Genomic DNA, 16460 nt, shown 5'->3' with positions numbered 1-16460 from the left:
TATTATTAACCATTAAACCCTGTGCTTGTATTCTTTTTTAGGGTTTTGAATTTGGCAAGATCAAACCACCGTCTACTCAGGCTTAGACTTTGGCTGCCTCCTGGTCCAGCTCAGAACATGACTTCTGTTATTGCCTTGTGGCTCTGACTCATCCCAGTAGAAACCCCACCCTGGGCCCCACTGCTGCCAGCTGGGAGAAAGGAGAGTAAAGCAATATTCGTTCCCACCCTTGGGTCTTGTCACATGTATTTATTCTGTTTCCTTTCCCTCTCCTCTGCCTGGTTGATTTTTGTATGAAGCTTTTAATTGTTGCCTGACATATCGGCCACTTCTTCCTCCATGTGTCCTTTAAATTCCTTGTTAGCCTCTCGCACAGTGACACCATTCCTGGTAGAGGTCTACCTCTGCCCCCATCTGAGCTACTTAAGACTAGGATATATTTTACTTATCACTGAGCCTTCAACCTGGCATGGTGTAGGGTCTCAATGATTGTCTTTTCTCCCCCAGTACTGGGGGATTGAACTCTGGGTCACTCTACCATTGAGCTATATCCACTGCCCTTTTTATTTTGAGACAGTCTCTCATTAAGTTGCTAAGGCTGGTCTCGAACTTGTGAAATCCTCCTTCCTGAACCTCCCAAGTAGCTGGGATTCTAGTATTGGGTCACCATATCCAGTCAATGTGCTAGAAAATTAACAGGACAATTGTTATCCCTTGTAGTGGACAATATAATTTTTTGGCAACCGAAATGGGCTGCTGTAAATAGGACAGGACTTCTCAAAGAATCTTCTTAACTTAATCTTCAACCCAGACATCTTTGTGTTTTCTCCTTGACTATTAATATTTCAAAAACTTCTCTCTAAGCCCTTGACATTATTGTTGGAATCAAGAATGTGCACACTTCATATTATTGCCATTAGTCTTTTATTCAAATTAGCTCCATTAAAACAACACTACTTTGTCAGAAGTTCTGTGATTAATAAAAACAGTCCAGATCACCAGAAGAAAGTTCATTAAAAGACTATTCCAGGTCCAGAAAGTAAAGTAATTTTGGTGTGTTATGAAGATCAACATGGTTGCAGGGTTTTAATTGGATATTGTCTCATTAGAGCAGAAAGGACTCAAAGTGAGTAGGAAATACAAAGAGAATGAAACAGACCAAAATAGAGACGGAACTCAGCACCTCACTCTGAAAGCATCATTTCTAGTTGTAAATTGCTTGTCCCTAAGGAACCAACCACAGGGTAGATTTTGTGAAATTTTACATTACTTCTTCAAGTTCTTGAACTTGGGATGAGACCACCTCACCATTCACCACCTCCTGCACGATGGTCTTGATTTTTCGGGTTTTGTTTGGGTCTAACAAGTAAAATGGAATAAAGGGGGCAGATGTTAGTGTTTCAAAAATTTAATCCAAAATTGGCTGTTGTTTGACTTAAGCAACTAAATTATGTATTAGCTAATACAATCTATTAAATTTAAACTTTCAAAAGTGACTTTTACCTGGGTGTGTTGGCACACACCTATAATCCCAGTGGTTTAGGAGGCTGAGACAGGAGGATCATAAATTCAAAGCCAGATTCAGCAACTTAGCAAGTCCCTAAGCAACTTAGTGAGACCCTGTCTCAAAATTTAAAAAATAAAAAAATAAAAAAAAAAATAAATAAATAAATAAATAAATGCTGGGGATGTGGCTCAGTAGTCCAAAAAAAAAAAAAAGTAACTTTTACATTCTAAAACAAAATGTGTTTTTTCCCCCTCAGTGAAAATGAAATATATTCAGTATTACCTTATGCAAAAATGAATATTTTTCTTTTTGAAAATTTAAAAAGTGGTGTGGTACTCATAGTACCTCTTTGGAGAGTATGATTTTCCCCCTGTAGGCTTGCAAAAGAGTTTTACAATGCTATGGACTGCCCCGCCCCTTTGCAGTGTTGGGGATAGAATCCAGGGCCTTGCACTTGCTAGGCAAGTGGTCTATCACTGAGCTACATCCCAAAGTCCGGGACTGCTTTTTTTGCTGTAAGACTACACAAATGTTTTTCCTTGGCTGAGAATACAGGTATACTTTAGATTTAAATTGTTAATAATACTGTAATGTTCAAAAAGATCTTACAGTTTTAGTCATTAATAGATATGATTCCAATTTACTTTCAGTGATTGTTATCTGCCTACCTTTCGATGAATCAATCGACTGTGCTTGAGATTTGGAGCCTGTCACAGATAAATTTTCATCAAAACCATCACTGTGGATAGATATCACGTGATTCCTCCTGGAATGAGAAGAAATAAGAATTTGCTGTTTGAGCCAACAATCATAAAGGTATGGAATACTATGGTCAAATAGAGAACATATTCCAAATGTCTCCACTGAAGGATGCACCCTGAGAGTAATCAATTGGTTCAATGCACTCTTGTTTCTAAACCCTGTCTAAAACGGGATCTCAGAGTGAAGAGACCTGGTAATTAATGGAAGATTTGGTTTCAGAAACGAGATTTTCCAGTTTACAGCTCTGAGTTCTCCTTCCCTAGTAGGAGCTGCTATCTCTTCTGGAAGATTTGTCATCATAGGTCTGAGGTGGTTCAGATGGCTCCCATCTGATATGTCATCTTAGCATCAGGTCGCTGATACCAGAAATTGAATGGTGTAGAGAATGGACACTAGCATTAAGTTTCTAAAGGAAACTTAAAGGTTCTCCTTTACCATCTCCTTCTGTCTGGGGTGTCTTTGCTCATCACAGCATTTTATGAATTATAAGGTGTGTTGAGGTGTGAAAACACTTTGCACAGTATTTAATACATCCCAGGCATCGTATTTCCTAAATATATTATTTTCTATCAACTAAAGAACCTTTTCTCCTTGCAGGAAAAACAAAACAAAACAAACAAAAACAAAACAAAACAACAACAACAACAACAACAAAACTACATCGGGTGCCCACTATCTGTCAGCCCCAGAAAGTATTTCCAACTTGAACGTGTACACACCCTTGGTCCTCCCCGTCCAGCAGTCGGCGGTAGGTTTCGATCTCCAGCTCCAGGCGGGCCTTGGCGTCCAGCAGGCGCTGGTGGTCCACGCTCTGGCGCTCGGCATCTGCGCGCACCTGCTGCAGCTGGGCTTCCAGGTTGCCGATGAGCTGCTGCACCTGGGACAGCTGATAGCAGAAGCCACCCTCGGTTTCAGCCAAAGAGTCCTCCAGGGATTTTTTCTGCATGTGGAAGGGAAATGGCACAGACATGACAATGAAGGAAACTGAAGACAGGAGGGCAGCCAATGGTCTAACATTCTTTGGATGCAGCGTTATGTTTGGAAGTTGAAATGGTGCGAGTCCTACCATGGCGAGCTGCGACTGGAGCTCGATCTCCAGGTTTTGCATGGCGCGCCTCAGGTCGGTGACCTCGCTCTTGCTGGACTGAAGCTGCTCTGTGTTGGTGCTGATCTCCTTCCTGAGCTCCCCGCTCTGCAACAGCAAAAAAGGGCGCAGGGAGCTCAAGCCTGGAGCCTCGAGCTCTCTTTCCGTGACTGTTAATCAAAGCCGTTTGCGTTTGTGTTACCTTTTCAAGGAACCAGGCTTCTGCGTCCTTCCGATTTTGCTCAGCCATGGATTCATACTGTGTCCTCATGTCGTTGAGGAGCCTGGTGAGGTCCACTCCTGGTGCAGCGTCCATTTCTACGCTGACCTCTCCTGGGCCACCTGCCCGGCAACTTAGGAGCTCCTAGGGACAGCAAGTGAAAAAGCGAGGTGCAGGGGACCATTGTGATTTTAGAGGGCCCTAGATGCTTTTGCTTTTCTGGGCCTCTTTCATTACAACAATAGTAGAAATTATATATTTTTGATTGACTTGGTATAAAGACAAATATATCAATATATTAAAACTCTTTAAACATTCATCATATTCTTCTGACTTTAAAAAAAAAAAGATATTTTTTCAGGCCCTTTAAGTGATCATAGGCCCTATATGCTGTGCCTGGGACCCAGAAGGACTGGTTGGCTCTCCTTTAAGAGGGTCCACTGTCTGTACAGGAGGGGAGGCTTGGTGTGCATGTTGCTGGAGGGTTTTCAACGCCAGCTACCTGAGGGAGGGCTGCAAGCAGTACCCAGGCTTGCAGAGTTTGTACCAGTCATTGAAAATTGAGTAGAGAATCCTTTAGAAACTTAATGCTGGTGTCCATTCTCTACACCAGCCTCTGATATACATCATGGCCCATCAGAGTTCCACGTGTGGCATATATAGCATTACATGTTATTGGTAGACTTGTTTTTATCTAACTTGTGACATATTATATATATTTTTTCAAAATCACTAAATCAAGATAATTAAAATTCTTATTGTCATTATCTAACAATGAAAATGACAAAAACAGAAAGTGCCTCTGTTTTGTTAAACCTTAGTAGGAACCATTAGTAGCAGCAGCAGCAGCAGCAGCAATGTACACACAGACACATCCAAAACAAATGGCCACTTGAACAGGCCATGTTTTAACTCTAGATTTGCAAATCTGAAATTTTAATTTTGGGGTCTGGGAGAAAAAAAAAAAACAACTTCTGACCTCCTCATGGTTTTTCTTCAGGTAGGCCAGCTCTTCTGTCAGGTTCTCAATCTGCATCTCCAGGTCAGTCCTGGCCAGGGTCAGATCGTCCAGCACCTTGCGCAGGCCATTGATGTCAGCCTCCACAGTCTGGCGTAGAGCCAGCTCATTCTCATACCTGAAATCAGTTTAGGGATTCAACACAACAATTTTGACAAGGCCACTGCCAACTTTAGGGCTATTTGGTGCATGAATCGCTGCAACTGTTGGAAAATAGCAGCGTTGTAGTGTGTGATACAGTTTTTGCTTTTGTGACTCCCTTCCTTCCTCTTTCTAAGTGCATTAATAAATTGTTCAGTTGGAGAGAAGAAAAGGAAAAAAATTATGAGGTGATGCTACCAGCAATGAACCCCCATAGCACCCCCGGGAACAGAGTCCCCTTTGCTGCTGCAGCTATGAACAATAAATAGCAGCCCCTATCTCTAGGTGCAGTTCCTAATGGCATTCTAAAAACAATTGAAAATGAAATAATATTTACTCTTTTTGCTTAATTTTCTTCATGATTTGTTTTATTTAAAACATCAGTACTTTTTCCTTAGCTTTTGACAAGATCTTATAGGTTCAAGCCATCATCTTCCTGTGTGGAAATTTTGTAATGCAAAAAGCTTTTATTCCTTATGTCTGGAAGGATGGGATATGAAAAAGGAGATGGAAATATAAATAAAAAGTGGATGGTTAATCTTTCAGTTGTATGTGCCATCAGGAAAACAACTGTTTCAATGAACCCTTTGTCAAAAACATTATTAGTTAATTTTGATAACATTGAAAATTCAAGTTTAGGACATTAGTAGAATTATCATGTTGAATTATGAGTCATTACAACTATGGTGATCCATAGCCTGAGGAGTAAGCAACTTATTTTAAGTGTGTTTGATTCTAATTACTTTTTAGAATGTCCTATGTGCATTTGCCAAACACCAAATGTATGGAGAATGTGAACTTCAGAAGATTTGAAAAATTTGCTATCACTGAAGACAGGAAAATAGGGAATAAAAGGACATGGTAGGGAAGGTAAGTTATCATCTGTCTGTTTTACTCACTTCATTCTGAAGTCCTCGGCAGCCAGTCTGGCATTGTCAATCTGCAAGATGAGCTGGGCGTTGCCAATGTTGGCAGAAATGATCTGGCAAAATAAAGGGAGACATGGAAAATGAAGTTCTAATATGCTACTAGTTTACAAAGATGTTTTTGACACAGAGTTCAAGTGGTAATCTTAAATGCTGGGTTTCATTATCAGTTTAAGGCAGTTTCATTTTTTTCCCTAAGGAAACCTATTTATAAAATGATATTGAAAAATTAAACATACATTTCCTAGGATGAGAGTAGAAATATAGTCACTATATGGGAAATGATAGTTGAAACTTTCTGGTGCAGGAGATCAAACCCAGGGCCTTGCACACATTAGGGAAGCACTATGCCACTGAGCTACTCCCCCAGACCTCTAAACTTCTTGGGATGAAAAAATTCTGCAAGTACAGTCAACCTGAAAAATATCTAGTAGGTAATTTTCACTGTAAAATATTATAATAATAAAAGAAAAATAATTCCCAAAGCCGCCCCAGAAAACATGTTATTACCTTATTCCTGAGATCTTCAATCACTGGGTAGTATTTACTGTAATCATTCTGTGACCCTGAGTCTACAGTCCTAGTCCCTCGTGTTTCATACCAATCTCGAATTTTGTTTTCTAGATCAGCATTAGCCTCCTCCAGAGCTCGAACCTTATCCAGGTAGGAGGCTAATCTGTCATTCAGATTTTTCATGGTTTCTTTTTCTGATCCAGAAAGAAGGCCTCCATCATTGCCAGAGAGGACAACCAGAGAGCCACCTCCTAGGTTTCCCCCCATCCCCATCCCCATCCCTCCTCCAAAGCCACCTCCCAGGGATCCTCCATAGCCAGCGCCCAGTCCTCCTGCCAAGGAACTTCCAGAACCACCACCAAGGACAGAAATAGAACCAAACATAGAAGCAGCCGAGAAGCCTCCTCCGTAGCCCATTCCAAGGCCATAGGCGCTTCCCCCATAGCCACTAGCAATGCTGGAAGCAGATATGCCTCTGGGTCTGCCCGACATCCCACTCTGAGAGGACAGCCGCCTGGACAGCCCAGAGGTGCGCACTGAGAGTGACATGGTGTCGCTGGAGAGACCCAGGGCCTGGGGAAAGTGGTGGCAGCTGGAGAGGAAGCGTTGCCAGCCAGCCAAAAGGGCTGACCTTTTATAGGCTGTGAGATGGGCGTCGCGGTTGAAAAGTTCACTGTCCCCATTCCAAACAGGGAGTTGCCCCCAACATTTTGTTCCCCTCAGCAAGGGAATGATTCATGAATAGCGAAAATTCACTGACAGAGAAACAATTGAATAATCATTTGCATGAAATATCTGTTATACCGAAGAGAAAGCTGGGTGGAGTGGAGATAGGTTGTCATAAGAAATTTTTTCTTCTCCAAATCACTCTACTCCCCATTTTCTCCGCACCGTCCAGCATCTCTGGCACAGCAGGAAAGCGACCGGTGACCGTCGGATGGGTAGATTGATGAATCCTTCCTCCTAAACTTTAAGCTTCCAAGTGTTTCACCCTTCTTTCCTGTCTGTTTCCTTTGGAAACTCATCATCAACCACCCAACCATGATCTAGAATCTCTTTCTAGAATACAGCTTCAGAAGGAACCTGCTGGCTGAAGGCGGGGAACGAGTGCATTTCCCAGGCTGATTCTGGAATTTGAATTTTCAAGATTTTAAATTAAGGTGTTGTATGATTTCCCTTTTCTGAAAAGAAAGAAAGAAAAAAAAAACCGATTATACACAGAAAAGTGGTTTTTTTTTCCTTAGAATATTATGATATTATATTTGTTCCAGCAGTTTTTCCTTTACCTAGAATTGACCTTGTAAGCTCTTTGGAATCAGGGCCTTGTCTCGCTGCTCACGGCTCAGCACCCTGCAGTTTTATGTTTATTCCTTCAACAGCTATTTCTCATCATAGTTGCTCAAGAAATGTGTTGACTGGTTGAATGGATTGTGTAGAAGATTTTATTGGCTTTATCCATAAGGAGAAAGAAGAAGTTCACTGTCCACATCAAGAAATGACTAAAATTCCAAGTTTAAGAAGCCAAATCGTTTTAGTTGCCTATCTGACTAAAAGGGATAAATGTTTATAGAACAAACAAATGTTATCTTTACATTTTTTTAGAGAAACTGCTCCAAAGAATTGTATCTAGGGTCCTGATTATTTATTTATTTTTTTAAGGAAAGTTCTTATTTTACTTTCTTTTTTGATATATTATTTGCTGTTGAAATTGATATGGCTTCTTTTTTTGCTGTAGGGGTTCTTTGATTTTTTTAAAAAAATTTGTTCTGTATAGATCTACATGACAGTAGAGTGTATTTTGACATATTAGACAATATGAAGTATATCTTAGGATAAGAAAAGAAATTGACATGGCTTAGATTTGAGCATGAAAACAGTAATGTTCTGATGGGAAGTGCCTTAACCCTGAAAGAAGCCTGTTTTCCTACAGAAATTATAGGTAACTGGAAACCTATTAGTCTGATTCTAGGATAGTGGGAGGTCCTTAGGAATGTAACTTGTGAGTATCTATCTCAATTGGTTAAGAAAGAGTAAGGATTTCTTTTTCATTTTTTTTTACATGGATGATGGTCCAAGTCTCTGTATTTTTCATTGTAAAATAATTCCAGTATTGTTTTTTTTTAAATATAAGCTCTCTCTTCCCCACACCCGCCTCTTATGTGTATGTACATACTAAGTAATTACAGGAAATGTAAATGTAGGTGTACCAGTGATTGTGTATATATTTTAACATAATTAGTACAATATAAAATTTTATAACTGAGTTTTCTTTCTTAAGACTATATAATTACCATAATTTGAATTTTAAAAAGGCAGGTGTACAGCATGATTGCAGATTCTTGGAAATTCTTTGCTGCATTCAGATTTCTAAATTCGATTTTCTCTGTATTTGAGGAAATAAGATTTTCTGTCTAGATGACATCTTTTTGCAAAGACACATATACTAAATTTCATCAATAAGGCCTACATTGACTGAGTATATTAGGAATATGTAAGTATTTTAACTAGAGTGGATTTAGTGAGATAAAATGCATTAAAATTATTGTAAAGATAGAGTTCCTGCCTCTTAGGAAAGAGTAACTTTCTGTTCTCCCAAAGGGACCTTGGTTTTCTTGTAGATGGCTACTGAAAACGTTATCATTTTGGTGTATTTGGATTGAATTTTTCATTTTATCTAAAAAAATCACTAGTATTATAGATTTTAAAAATAAAAAAGGAATTCTTATTTGATTTATAATACATACTTTGCATGACAAAGAAAACTTTCAGAAGCCTTTCTATACATTTGAAAGTAGAGATCAGGCTACTGGCAAAGCACAATTTCTCAGCAATATTATTGAACACCAGTGTGGACATTAAGATGCTACTTATTCAAAACAATTAGTTTTATTATAGCAAATATTTGGCCATTGTTTATTATTTTGCTATAGGCATATGCAGCACTTTTGATTTTTCTTGACTAAAACAATAGCTTAATGTTTTGTGGATATTTTTCTTCAATTGCAGAGATAACAGGAGGAGTAAGCATATGCTTGTCGCTCAACTTGAATTAAGTCAACATGGTTTTGGAGAATTAAATCAAGTATTTCAATCAAACCAACATGAAAGTATTCAGGCATTGGGTCTGTGGTTAGCTCCATTGTCAATGTCTAGTCCATTTGCCCAATGTCTTACACAAAATCAGCATTCAATAAATACTTGCTGAATTGATTTTTCTCTTGATTAATCATGAATGGGTCATGAGTGTGTGTTATGTATAAGGAAACTTTTCCAAAATTAGAGAAGAGAGTATTGACATAAAGGCAAGCTACATGGTATATTAATTGAGTATTAACAGATTCCAACACACTCTACAAATAGGTTTGGCTGTTACCCCCATCCTGATGTTAACATGTGCATTCACACACACTCTCAGAAACAAGCATTCAGAGGTCCTTGCTGGGTGGCAGTGTTCAGGTGTCCCATGAAGAGGGAGGTTCTGCAGCCGTAGGAGCTCCCAGAGAGTACTTCTTTGCTGGCCTTTATCTCATTGGGGGTGAGCCTCACAATGGCCAATGCTTGTGTTGCCATGATAGAGTGAGGACTGCAGTCTGGATTCCTCCTGGTTCAGAACCCAACCCCATGCACCCAAGTGTTCAGGTATTATCTGCCCTGATTTCAGCCTCCCTGAAGATGAGGTTTTTTAATCATTTGTAATCCCAAGCCAGAGTTGGCAATGCCCACTGAGGATTTGGGGGTGGATGTGGAGGGTTGCACCTGAAACCCATGTCAAACCTTCATAATGAATGCTCAGGATCAATTCTGGTAAATGGAAGGACTGTTTCAACATCTATTCCCCAACACACACACACACACACTCTCTCTCTCTCTCTCTCTCTCTCTCTCTCTCTCTCTCTCTTTTAATCACTTTCCCAGGGCAGATATGCTGAATCCTAAGGGATATATGAGAAGGCACATGTTTTCCCTCAACCTATACAAATCACAAAGAGTAAACAAGTGGAATTTCTAAATAAAGGGGTTTTAAGCAAGAGATCTTCAGAAGTTACACATTCACTAGGAATGTGGGAAGGAGGCAGCAACCAAAGGCAGATGGCTTGATGAGAGAGTCCATTATCCATTTGTGTCCTTTCTTTAGAGAACAGAAACTTGTTAAGTGGAATTCCGTATAGAGACTTTTACCAAGGATTCCTTAAATCTGTATTACAAGCATTTTGGCTGAGATTGTCCTTGTTTGAACTGTTATCATTTATTGTGTACTCATTGCTTCCCAGATACTGGGACAAGCAGATCACAAGACATTATTTTTTAACCTTCATGGTAAATTCTTAAGGTGCTGTTTTCATTCCACATTATGACTGCACTGAGGGTCAGGTTATGAAGGACTTATTTAAGACCACAGAGCCGGGAGTGGCAGAGATAGGATTTTGAGTCTCAGCTGGGCGCAATGGTACATGCTTGTAATTCCAGTGGCTTGGGAAGCTGAGGCAGGAGGATCCTAAGTCCAAAGCCAGCCTCAGCAACTAAACAAGACCCTGTCTCAAAATAAAAACCAAAAAGGGCTGGGGATGTGGGGATGCGGTTCAGTGGTTGAGCACCCCTGGGTTCCATCCCCAGTACCACAAAACAAAATAAAACAGGATTTAGGTCTGCAGTGCCTTTTATAGACAATAAAATTGTGCTGCTGACAGTGAAAACAAAAAGGACACATGGTGACTCTGACCTCCCTAACTGTGAAGCCAGGTTTCTGCTCTGTACATCAAGCAGGTACTCTGGCTCCTGCATTTCATTTCATTAATTAATTAAATAATTTATTTATTTATTTATTTTTGCTATCATTTTAGACAAATTTTAATGAATTTGAAATGAATTTTAAAACATTTTATGAAGGTATATGCTTTTTAAAAAAATTATTTATTTATTTTTATTCTAATTTGTTATGTATGACTGCAGAATGTGTTGCAATTCATATTACACAAATAGAGCACAATTTTTCATATCTCTGCTTATATACAAAGTATATTCACACCATTCATGTCTTCATACATGTACTTAGGGTAATGATCTCATTCCACCATCTTTCCTACCCATATGCTCTCTCCATCCCTTCCCTCTCCTTTGCCCTATCTAGAGTTCGTGTATTCCTCCCATGTTCTCCCTCTCAACTCCACTATGAATCAGCCTCCTTATATCAGAGAAAACATTTGGCATTTGGTTTTTTAACTTCACTTAGCATTTATCTTCTCTAACTCCATCCATTTACCTGCAAATGTCATGATTTTATTCTCTTTTATTACTGGGTAATATTCCATTGTGTATATTTACCACATTTTCTTTATCCATTTATCTACTGAGGGCCATCTAGGTGGGTTCCACAGTTTAGCTGTTGTGAATTGTGCTGCTATAAACATTGATGTGGCTGTGTCCCTGTAGTATGTTGTTTTTAAGTCCTTTGTGTATAGATCGAGGAGTGGAATAGCTGGGTCAAATTGTGGTTCCATTCCCAGCTTTCCAAGGAATCTCCATACTGCTTTCCATATTGGCTGCACCAATTTGCAGTCCCACCATCAATGTATAAGTGTTTCTTTTCCCCCACATTCTTGCTAACACTTATTGTTGTTTGTGTTATTTGTGTCTACTCATTCTGACTGGAGGGAGATGAAATCTTAGAGTAGTTTTAATTTGCATTTCTCTAATTGCTAGAGATGTTGAACATTTTTTCATATATTTATTGATTGATTGTGTATAATCTTCTGAGAGTTGTCTGTTCGGTTTCTTGGCCCATTTATTGATTGGGACTTTTTTTTTTTTTTGGATGTTTAGCTTTTTGAGTTCTTCATATACCCTAGAGATTAGTGCTCTATCTGATGTGCGAGTCCTGCCTTTTACATACAGCTTTCTCCTTGGACTTCTCGATGCCTGGGTCAACACACAGAGAATGACTCCTCAGGGTTTGTTAGAAATAACAGCATGCACGAAATCGTGCAAACACACAGACAAACGTGTCCTTAGCTAGAATTTGGTGACCCTCACTGCATCTCCAGAGACCTTATAAAGTACAGATCAGCTTGTACTCCACACCCAGGAACCTGACATTATGCGTTATGGCTGTTAACTATTACTTACAAGAAGCATTCTCCCAACACCCAGTGATTCCACTTCACTGCCATAGAAATAAAAACAGAGGCTATTTCTTGCTCACAAAGCCAAAGAAATGTGCTAAATTCGAAACTATAACTCAGTGGTATGCTCACATAAGAGGGGAATATGGTTAACTTGTATTTTTGAAAATAGAACCAATTTTGTGCTGAAATGTATAATTTCCAACTTTAAAACTTATACAATGTAAATAATTTTGCTCCATATTTACACATTAAGTTTACATATTATACATTTACGTTTCTATAATATATTAACTTAGACTATCAGCATCTTAGAAAGGGACAATGTCTAATTTATTTTTATCCCGAATCCAAGCATAGTGTTTTGGCTAAACGTTGTCATTTCTTCCTTGGAGTTATTTCACTTGAAAGACTTTAAATCTTATTATATATATTTTTTGACACTGTGGATTGAACCCAGGGTGTTACATCCTTTTTTTTTTTTTTTTTTGAGTTACGGTCTAGCTTGCTTAGGGCCTTGCTGAATTGCTGAGACTGGCCTTGAATTTATGATCTTCTGCTTAATCTTTCTGAGTCGGTGGGATTACAGTGCCACTGCACTCTGCAAGAATTTAATTCTTAATGTGTTTAAATGTGTCACTTAAAATGAATTTCATTTAAAATGATTATGGCCTAATTTATAGGTACACTTTAACCAAGATTTATTCTTAATCCAGGTAGGAGACGGAAGCAGCTTCAGAAGTTGAAAAGAGACATAATTCTTTAGTGGCTTGTTTTCGGAAGGGGAGGCTGAGTGAGTCAGCCTCCTGGTGTGCCTGGTTAGCTCAGTGGGTTGAATCGTGGTGCTAACTATGAAGTATCCGTCTGAGAGCTTTCAGAGGTGACCATGATTTTCTTTGACAGCTGCATGAATGCATAGGCAGGCAGGTGGGAATGTTTAAAGCCAAAACAATCCTGGGCTTGTTGGCAAAGTGATTGCATAAGTTGAGGCACAGAGGGAAATGACTAGATCCAGGGTGAACTAAGAATTATGTCTTCTTGGAGTAGGGGATGGGGTGTTGGTGGAGCTCAGTGGTAGAGCACCTACCTGGCACGTGTGAGGCCCTGGGTTCCACCTGGAGCACTGCAAACAAGAAGGAATAAAGAATAATATATCTTCCACTGTTGTGAAGTTTAGGGAATATACACCATTGAGAAAATTATTTATGTGGCATTTAAAAATCTTTAGATTTTTTTTTAATTAGATAAAAGTATGCACTTCTTTCGTGTCAGCTGGATTAGCTTCCTGGTCTTTGATGGCAGGATTTTTCATCTGAATTCTTTCCCTGAAAGATAGACCTGTCACTTTCTGCAGTTCACTGATACTTGGGCTGTAACATCTCTTGCTTTGAATAACACTTTAAAATCCTGGGAGTGAATAAAGAATATGGGGTTGCCTCTGTTTTATGTTGTGCTTTAAAAAAACACTTATTTATTTTAAATAGGTATATATGACAGCAGAATGCATTTTGATTCATTGTACACAACTGCAGCACAACTTTATATTTCTATGGTTGTACATGATGTAGCATCACGCCATATGTGCAGTCATACGTGTACCTAGGGTAATGATGTCCATCTCATTCCACCATCTTTCCTGCCCCCGTGCACCCTCCCTATGCTCCCTCTCCTTTGCCGAATCAAAGTTCCTCCATTTTCCCCATGCCTCCCCACTCCCCATTATGGATCAACATCCACTTATCAGAGAGAATATTCAGCCTTTGATTTTTTGGTTTGGCTTGCTTCACTTAGCATGATATTTTCCAACTCCATCCATTTACCTACAAATGCCGTAATTTTATTCTCTTTTAATGCAGAGTAATATTCCATTGTGTGTGTGTGTGTGTGTGTGTGTGTGTGTATATATATATCTATATCTATATATAGATATAGATATAGATATAGATATAGATATAGATATAGATATAGATATCACAGTTTCTTTAACCATCCATCTGTTGAAGGGCATCTGAGTGTCTTCCACAATTTAGCTATTGTGTGAATTGAGCTGCTATGAATATTGATGTGGCTGCGTTACTATAGTATGCTGATTTTATATTGTGCTTTTGAGCTGCTGATGAACAAGATCCCAAGGGATCATGATGAGTGGTCCTGAGTTCTGGGCTTAAGCGCTCCATGGATCTTGAAGCAGGGGAGGATTCTAGAGGCAGTGTGTAGTTGTGGAGAGGAGCAGGATAAAATAATATCCCAGTGAGGGGAATTTTGGAAGTGAACCTCAGAGAGAAGAAAAGAGATGCTTGAAAGGGTATTTGAAAATGATGGACATTCTGAATTACTGCTTTAAGCTGCAATTGTTACTTGGGGGTGTAATCAGGTACTTGAGACCAACCCTGAGTGAGTAAGGGTGAGAGAAGAAGGTGTCCAGGAGTGTCACTGGGCAGGCTTTGATTTCATGTCACTTGGTATCAGTCTCCTTTTTCAATGTTGCAGGGCTCAGTATAGAAACAGTCCCCAGAGCTCAGAAAAAATAGCTATCTCCATCCTAACCTCAGTGGAGGGGTTTTCTCTGAGTTTTTAAGCTCCACTTCTGCATTGATGATTTCACACACGGCGAAGGAATACATGGATGATGATTCTAATGTGTGATCACATGTAGTCCTGAATCTAAGGACTACAGATCTTCCCTGGGTCTGGCTACCCGTCAAAAATAGGTTTGTGCTGTTCCAGTTTTTAATCTGTAGAAGATGAATACACACACACACAAAGGTTAATGTGTTGCTTTCACATAGAAACTACTAGCAGAACTGGAATTAGAAACCCGCCCTCTGGTTCCGCATGTCTGTATGGTCTCAGCTACTTTCTTTGAAAGATTGCTTGAAAGAAACTAGAGATAGATCAAAAAGCAGGGGAGAATCTGATTTAAGAATAATCATCCTACCTCTTATAACCAAGTGTCATTATTGCCACATGTCAGTGGTCATGCCTAATCAATTTCAAACGCATCTTCGTAGGTCTTTTATTAACCAGATTCATAGTCTCTGGTATTTGTATATCAAAGCTTCAGATCATCCTGAAGTGTGTCTTCGTAGGTGGAAGAGAATTCACTTCAGAATTCTTAACGTCTTTTTTTTGGTATGATTTTTAAGTTTATTTTTCTCTAAAAAGTAAGTTCACATTAACTCAAAGAACAGATCATGAGAAAACAAGAGGAAATGGTGAGAAAAAGGGATGAACTGAATTGAGTATTGCAAAAACCCAGGAAAAAACATTAACCTCATGCCCAAAGTAATTACCAGCTGGCATGACTTGGAAGGAAAGTAAGGAATAACCAAGGCTGAATCCTTTTTACTTCTTCAGAAAAGCAAAGGAATGAAAATATCTTTCCTGACAAAAGTCATGCTGAATCAAGTCTTGTGCGTGATGTTAGCTAACTAAGCTGGACAAGTGCCACTCTGGCTATTATATTTGGCTCGTGAAAATGGCAATTAGAAAAATAACAAAGCAACCCAGGGGAGGCAAATGCCTACTTCAAAAGAGGATCACATATTGCCTATTGCTTAAGAGGGCGTCATGGCTTTAGAAACAGCCCGAGGTTCCATCTTGCTTTGCTACTTGGTAGCCGTGACTTGGGGAGAGTACTTCTCTTATGTTTTCATATAAAATACCTATAAATAAAATGGATATAATATAATAAGGTGCAGCCACATGAAGTTGCTATTTGTTGTATATTGGTATAAGATTGTTGTGGGAGTTAAATGAGAAATGTGTGAAATACTTGCCGCACCGTTTGGCTCACAGTACTCAATAACTGGCAGATACTAGAAGAAAAAGTAGGCTCAAATCTCCATCATGTTGGCTTAGCTACTGAATTCCTCAACAACACTCCTAAAGTGCAAAAAGTAAAATCAAGAATCAATAAATGGGATGGTGTCCAATTAAAGCTTCTTCACAGCAAAAGAAGCAATCAAGAACATGAAGAGGGGGCTGGGGTGGTGGCTCAGTGGTAGAGCGCTTGCCTAGCACGTGTGAGGCCCTGAGTTTGATCCTCAGCACCACATAAAAATAAATAAATGAAGATATTGTGTCTATCTACAACTAAAAAAAAATCAAAAAAGAAAAAAAGAACATGAAGAGGGAGCCTACGGAATGGGAGACAATCTTTGCCTCCTG

The 16460-nt window shown here is 39.3% G+C and overlaps 1 protein-coding gene across 1 annotated transcript; it reads right to left on the bottom strand.

Moving 5' to 3' along the window:
• Positions 1-917: 917 nt before the first annotated feature.
• Positions 918-6758, bottom strand: Krt12 (keratin 12). Its single transcript, XM_048791808.1, has 8 exons — positions 6169-6758; positions 5632-5714; positions 4553-4709; positions 3556-3717; positions 3336-3461; positions 2989-3209; positions 2176-2273; positions 918-1359 (listed from the first exon to the last, which is right to left on the bottom strand). Exons 1-8 carry the CDS (start codon positions 6718-6720, stop codon positions 1262-1264), a joined length of 1497 nt encoding a protein of 498 aa, XP_048647765.1. The 5' UTR covers positions 6721-6758; the 3' UTR covers positions 918-1261.
• Positions 6759-16460: the final 9702 nt, after the last annotated feature.

Source organism: Marmota marmota, unplaced genomic scaffold (genome assembly GCF_001458135.2).
Source record: "Marmota marmota marmota unplaced genomic scaffold, marMar, whole genome shotgun sequence".
Classification (NCBI taxonomy): Eukaryota; Metazoa; Chordata; class Mammalia; order Rodentia; family Sciuridae; genus Marmota; species Marmota marmota.
This window is presented reverse-complemented; position numbering and strand designations above follow the sequence as displayed.

What these genes read in the sequence shown, in the direction of transcription:
- Krt12 (XM_048791808.1), bottom strand. Translation starts at nt 6,720, where the DNA reads ATGTCACTCTCAGTGCGCACCTCTGGGCTGTCCAGGCGGCTGTCCTCT. An exon ending in AAGCCTGGTTCCTTGAAAAG is followed by an intron (nt 3,462 to 3,555) that starts GTAACACAAACG and finishes TTGCTGTTGCAG; the next exon opens with AGCGGGGAGCTCAGGAAGGA. An exon ending in TCCAGTCGCAGCTCGCCATG is followed by an intron (nt 3,210 to 3,335) that starts GTAGGACTCGCA and finishes TTCCACATGCAG; the next exon opens with AAAAAATCCCTGGAGGACTC.